The 6,000-nt window shown below is 54.8% G+C and overlaps 1 protein-coding gene across 1 annotated transcript in view; it reads left to right on the top strand.

Moving 5' to 3' along the window:
* Positions 1 to 1,037: 1,037 nt before the first annotated feature.
* CHSY1 (chondroitin sulfate synthase 1) overlaps positions 1,038 to 6,000 on the top strand; it is a 78,048-nt gene continuing 73,085 nt past the window's right edge. The window contains exon 1 of the mRNA XM_056346637.1: positions 1,038 to 1,423. Coding sequence (XP_056202612.1) covers positions 1,161 to 1,423 — 263 coding nt within the window. The 5' untranslated portion in view covers positions 1,038 to 1,160. The remainder of the gene's footprint in view (positions 1,424 to 6,000) is intronic.

The raw sequence follows: 6,000 nt of genomic DNA, 5'->3' as shown, positions 1-6,000 counted from the left end.
ATGTTTCTTCTGTAAAGACTGGAGGCTTTTTTTCCTCCAAGATGTCAGGGGTTTTGGGGCTGCAGTGTTTGAAGCTGAAGCACTCTGTAGATGAAACGGGTTGGAGAGTTAGTGCAGACAAAGAAAAAAGCAATCTTCACCTGCTACAGCTAACAACTTATTCACTCCTTTGAGCAGTCATCATAGCCCCTGGATGGAAATAGACTGACCTATTTCTGGTCGGTTTAATTAGCAAGATGGGGAAAAAGCTGCCTGTGCTTTTGCTCCCCTTGGCACCAGCGTACATGCTGCATGAACACACCAGCGCCAGGTGAAACCAGGGCTGGGGGCCCACTCCTGACCGCTGTGACCCTCCGGCCCTGCACGCACCATGGGCCGCAGCGGGATGGTCCAGGGCCTGGGCTGCAGGGTCCGGCAGTGCAGGGCTGGGGAGCTGCGTCCCTGCCTGCGGAGACTCGGCACGAGCTGTGCTGGGTCTCTGCGGGGATGGGCGATGGACCTCTGCTGCTGGGCACCAGTACCTGGTGCCTGGCCTGTGTCGGGGAACTGGTCTCCCAGTGCCTCCCCATCCCGGCCCTAAGGGTCTAACTGGAGTCCCAGTGCTGGTCCCTGTGCCAGGGTTCTGTCCTGGGGTCTTGGTGCAGGGCGCTGGGCTGGGGTCCCTGCCCTGAGATTACACCCAGGGTCTCAGTCCCTGTGCCAGGAGCACCCACGCTCTCCCGGGCTCCTGTCCCAGCCTCCCGGTCTGGGCAGCAGGGCCGTGGTTCTGGGGTCCCCGGCTGGGGTGCTATCCCAGGGTCCCCGGCCCCTGCTGCTCCCGGGGCCGGTCCCTGCCCCGGGGGTCTCGGTCCCCCGCCCCAGGCCCCCTGTCCCGGTGCGGGCCGGGGGCGGTCCCGGCCTTTCCCGCCGCGGGGTCTCCTCCGCCGCGGCCCCACCGCCACGGCCGGGCGGGGCCACGGGCCGCACACGGCGCCTGTGCCGAGGGGCAGGGCCGGGGAGGCGGGCGGCCCCTTCCCCTCCCTCCCCTCCGCTTCCCGTCCCTGCCCCTTCCCCCATGGCGGCGCTGGGCGACTCGGCGCGGCTGGCGGCGGCGGCGCAGCGCGGGGCGGCGGCGCTGTGAGGAGCCGCGCGGGGCCTGCGCGGCGCGGCGCCGGGCGGGCATGGCGGGCCGCGGCCGCCGCGCCTGGCTCAGCGTCCTGCTGGGGCTGGTGCTGGGCTTCGTGCTCGCATCGCGCCTCGTCCTGCCCCGCGCCTCCGAGCTGGCGGCGGCGGCGCGGCCCCACCGAGCCCGCCCGCAGGGCTGCCGCCCGCCGCCCGCCGCCGCCCCGCCGCGCCGCCCCGGCCCGCCGGCCCAGAGCTTTCTCTTCGTGGGGGTCATGACGGCGCAGAAGTACCTGCGGAGCCGCGCCGTGGCTGCCCACCGGTGAGCGGGCGCGGGGGGGGCGGCTCCGCTCGGCTGCCTGGGGCTGCCGGGCTGGGGGCGGGCGGGCGCGGGGCGGGCCGGCCCTGAGGAGCGCCTGAGGGAAGAGCCGCCGGGCGGGGGTCTCCTGCGGCCGGGCCCTCAGGGCCGGGGTCCCCCCGCCGGCCCGGGGGCCGCTGCCCTTCCCGGGGCAGGTGCGAGCGAGCCGGAGGGGTCCCTGCGGGCGCGCTCAGGCCCGGCTCCCCTCGCCTCAGCCTGGGCACTCACCGGGCGGCCGGGCCGGGCTGTGGGGTGAGGGAGGAGAGGTGCCCCCGCTCTCATCTGCCGCCTGGGCGGGTCAGGGGCGGTGTGCGGGGCCTGGCTCAGCCGGGGGCTGGCAGAGGAGCCAGCGGTCCTGGCAGCCCCGCCGTAGTGAGGGGGCACCTACTGCCCATCACGGGGGAGACGTGGTCGCCAAAGCGCTTCCCTCACTGCCTGTGCCCTGGGCACGGCTGCGTCACGCTGGTGCAGCCCTCAGCTGCCACTTCAGGAGGGAGCCGGCGGCCTGAGCGTAACAATAACCATAAACTTTGGAGACCACTGTCACCCCATGGATAGGTTCAGAAAAGACCGCTGCGCCAAGCTGAGAGGGTGTGCTTAGGAACGAGACTCAGAAAACACATCTGGGAACAAAGAGTAAAATCCATCTCTGTTTGCCGCAGCTGTCGCTGAGGCTGGAGCAGGTAGCTGAACTGCTCGAATGGGGAAAGTCAGCCTGGGTGAAACGCTGGCGGCTTCGGCGAGTGAAGCTAGCGCAGGAACCGGAGTCTCGGAGCCATGTGTTCATTACCTGAGTGTGCCTGGTTTTGGAGCGGGGATGATGGTTGTGCTTTGCACCGCCTGCCGTCGCCCGTGGCGTGCTCTTCAGCTGTAGCTGGGTATGGCCATGAGTGCTGTGTGCTAACGGGAGTCCTGTCCAAAGCCTCGGCAGCATCGGAATAATCATCTCTTCTGTGAGAGATGTGTCTGTGGCTTTGGTGAAACTCTGCTCTGCTGAAATGTGCTTATTGCTTTGGTGTTTGCACCGCCAGGCCGTGCTGGGAGGCTGTGCAGGAAGCCTGCTTGGGAAATCTGAAAGAGTTCAGAGCTAAAATGTCAGCTTGGGTATATACCCCGACTAGGATTGAGCACTGCCATCAGAGGAGTAGCCAGGAGTGCTCTGGGGCAGATTTTGCTCTAGTAAAACATCGCTTTTAGTCTTGTGCTAGAACAAACCCTTCTCTGCCTCCTGCTGGCCCAGGTTGAAAAGCACTTGGCCCTATTGCCCAGTAAGATCAGGATGGCAAGACCCGTGTATGATGGACCATCTCCCCCTTCCTCCTCCACCTGGCCAGCTGTGGTTTGGGGAAAGGGTAGCTCTCTTTATATCGGCATCAAATGCAGTAAAATTGCTTAATTTGGGCAATCTGAAGCATGTTATCCACCAGCGATGGTTTTAATAGAAACATAATGCCTTCTTTCAGCAGTAGACTTGTAATTAAGTTACAGAGAGTGCATGATTGATGCTTTGAAATGGGTGAAAGAATGTGTTTCTTCAGGGTTATGTATTTTTCACTATGTGGGATGGAGCATTTTGGATTGCAAATCTCATGAGCCATGTAATTTACATTTACATACAGAAAGGCTGGAGTCGTGTTGGGACATCACGTAACAGGTTTTGTGCAGAGTAGTTTGTCTAGCATCCATCAGATTTTGCGTCAGGAATTCAAGAAAGGGAAATTTATCACAATACTGTCCAGAGATGGGTGTTAGTTGGGAAGCATTTCACTTTGCTGATGTGGCTGAAGGATTCTTGTCCTTGGCTTTGCCCGTGCTTGCTGAATGGTCCTGTGCTGTGGGAGAGCTGGGTTTACAGAACCAGATCTGTGACATCTACTCGCACAAAAAAACAACTAAAGATGCAACTTAACAAATCCAGCTAATGGAATTGGGCTCCTTCAGTCCTCAGAAGGAGATCTGAGTATGGCTTTTTACTGCACTGCTGTTTTGGTTTAACCTCTGGAGATGATGCCTGCTCTCGTAAGGGACAAATATAAAGAGACCTCTTAACGTTGTGGTAGGGCTAAATGCATTTTTCTCATCTCCTTTGGTAAATGAAATGAGCCTAATGTCCTGGTGATATGAGGGAAAGGTGGGGAGGAGGGAAGAGGAAGACAAACCTGAAATCTTAAAGGGCTTTTGATTGCCACGAAGTACTCAGGCAGACAATTGCTGGGATTACTACATTGACAAAGCATCCTGGTGAGCTGAATCGCTGGCACAGCGAGTGAAATGGGAAGCTGCTAGCAAGGCATTCCCGGGGTGGCAGCGTGTGCAGAGCCTTGATACCACGCTAGCCAGAGCACTGAAAGGAATTAGGGATTCAGAGGCTGAATACCTCCAAATTGCTGTGGCTCAAAGGCCATTTACAGACACAGCTAAAAGGGACCGGAGCGGAAAGCATTTGCTGATCCTTGCTGCTGTGAATCTAGATAGGGTCTAACAAGAGGGGAAGCAATCCACTTCCTGAACATCAATCATGAGCAAAATGACCACTGCAAGGCAAAACAGGCCTGCTGGATTTTCAGGAGATGCCGGCTCTTTGAAACAGTTGTGCTTTTGTAGTCTGGGAGGCAGAGAATAAGCTTTAGATCTACTAGTTTTCGCAGGGCAGATTTGTAGGTTCAGCAGTTATTGCATCTGACAGCCAGGTTAGCAGAGCTTCCCCTTCCAGGAGGCCAGTGAAGTGCAGCAGCAGAAACTGCGGTGTCACATCAAAGGACAAGAAACAGTCAGGAAAAGAGCCGTTCAGGAAGGAGTTAAGGTATGGCTGGGGTTCAGGGAAAGTGCAACAGCATGTGCTAATGGTTTTGCAGTTGAGGGGAGTTGTCCTAGAAGAGCTGCAGGAAGGAGAGGATGGGAAAAAGCAGTCTCCCAGAAGATTTAAGTCTGCTGTCTCAGGAACAGAAATATCAGGCAGTTAACCTTTTTTATTTTTATTTTTTTTTTTTTTTTTTTTTTTTGCATAGCAACTAGATTTCCTGGGAAACATGGCAGGAGACTAGTGTGAATGCAGCTAATGGCAAGATGTCAGAGGTTGGCCTTTGGCAGTATCTCTGCAGGCACGCAGCCGCAGCACTTCTCAGTTTGGGACAGTCTCCACGGCACCTTCAAGTGCCATGAGGCCACACGCACGAGGACATCAAACGATGCTGGGGCTTGTGCTAAGCTGTCCCATTCTTGCAGCAGAAGGATACCCTTTGGGAGGCTGCATTTCAAACATGCTGCCACACGGTTTGCGGTGGCTCGGAGGGAACAGACTGCACTGGAATCTAAACACCTGAGTGCTTGGAAAAGCTTAAGTGAAAGGCAGCCAGTAGGATTTGGGGTTTAGAGGAGTTTGTATTATCTGTCTAAGCCTGCACTAGCTGCTGCAGAAGTGTAATACAAAACATATTTTTCTGCTTATTTTAAATTCAGAGCCTGGGTCAAAGCTGTTGGGTGTTAGGTGGTTTTGGGCCTTTCTGGTTGCTAGTGAGGTAAGATGATGGCAGGACAAGGTCATGTAAGGTGAGTTTGAACATCCTGACAGCACAATACATGTTTTGCTTAATGTATCAATTGTACTGCAGTATTGAAATAGTGAGAACTCAACGTGTCCTGCTCTTGTATCCTCTAGCAGAACTATGACATACCTGGGCTTTCCAAGCGGTAAGCGTTTACCTAAAATTTGCAAGAATGTTTAAGGAACAGGAGGAAACAAATACAGTGAGAGCAACCAGCGTGGATGCATGGAGGAAAAGGGGAAACAAAGTCGCCTACATACCCCAAAATAACCATGTGGCTCAAAGCTCTGGGACACTTGGGCTTTGGTCTTAGTCTGACCCACTGAGTATTGGTGTGCCTACAGATAATGGATTGGTTTCTGTCCCTGTTTCCACAAGGAAGGTGGATGGATATCTGTGGACAGAAAACTGCCATCCTTTTAAATTGCAGGAGTTTGATTCAAAGGGTTGGACTCAATGATCTTCGTGGATCCCTTCCAACTTGACATTCTATGACTCTAAAGAGCTGTGGAAGCTGCTTGGGTGTGCTGTTAAAGCTAGATACCAAGCTGTCCTGTAAAAAATAGAAAGGAACTCTCCCTCAAAATCTGAGTTCTGTAATGCAGATCTTAACTGACAAGCCCTTTTAGACCTATTTGTAAGTTTTAAGAAACAGCTTGTTTTTCTCACCTCTTATAACAGTCATCTGCAGTACCATGTGCACTAGCAGTGTGTGGTTTCCATGCTCAGTCCTGGCTAAGCTGTGGTTCATTGCTTCCCCTGTAGGAAGCATTGCTGGAAAGATGGGACCTTGAGGAACAGTTATATAAAACTAGACATAATTCAACATGAAATTTAGCTGAACCATGTATTCAAGAAATCAGCCTTTTTTTGTTCGTTATCTCACTGAGTTCTTCACAAGTTATGATTTTATTCAGCATAATTATACAAGATGACTATTTCTCAAAACTTTAAATGGTTTCTCTGATCCTCTCAAAGGGAGGTTCCCAAGTTGCA

This window comes from Falco biarmicus, chromosome 7, assembly GCF_023638135.1.
Source record: "Falco biarmicus isolate bFalBia1 chromosome 7, bFalBia1.pri, whole genome shotgun sequence".
NCBI classification, from domain to species: Eukaryota; Metazoa; Chordata; class Aves; order Falconiformes; family Falconidae; genus Falco; species Falco biarmicus.
The sequence above is the reverse complement of the archived record's forward strand: the minus strand, read 5'-3'. Positions and strand labels throughout refer to the sequence as shown.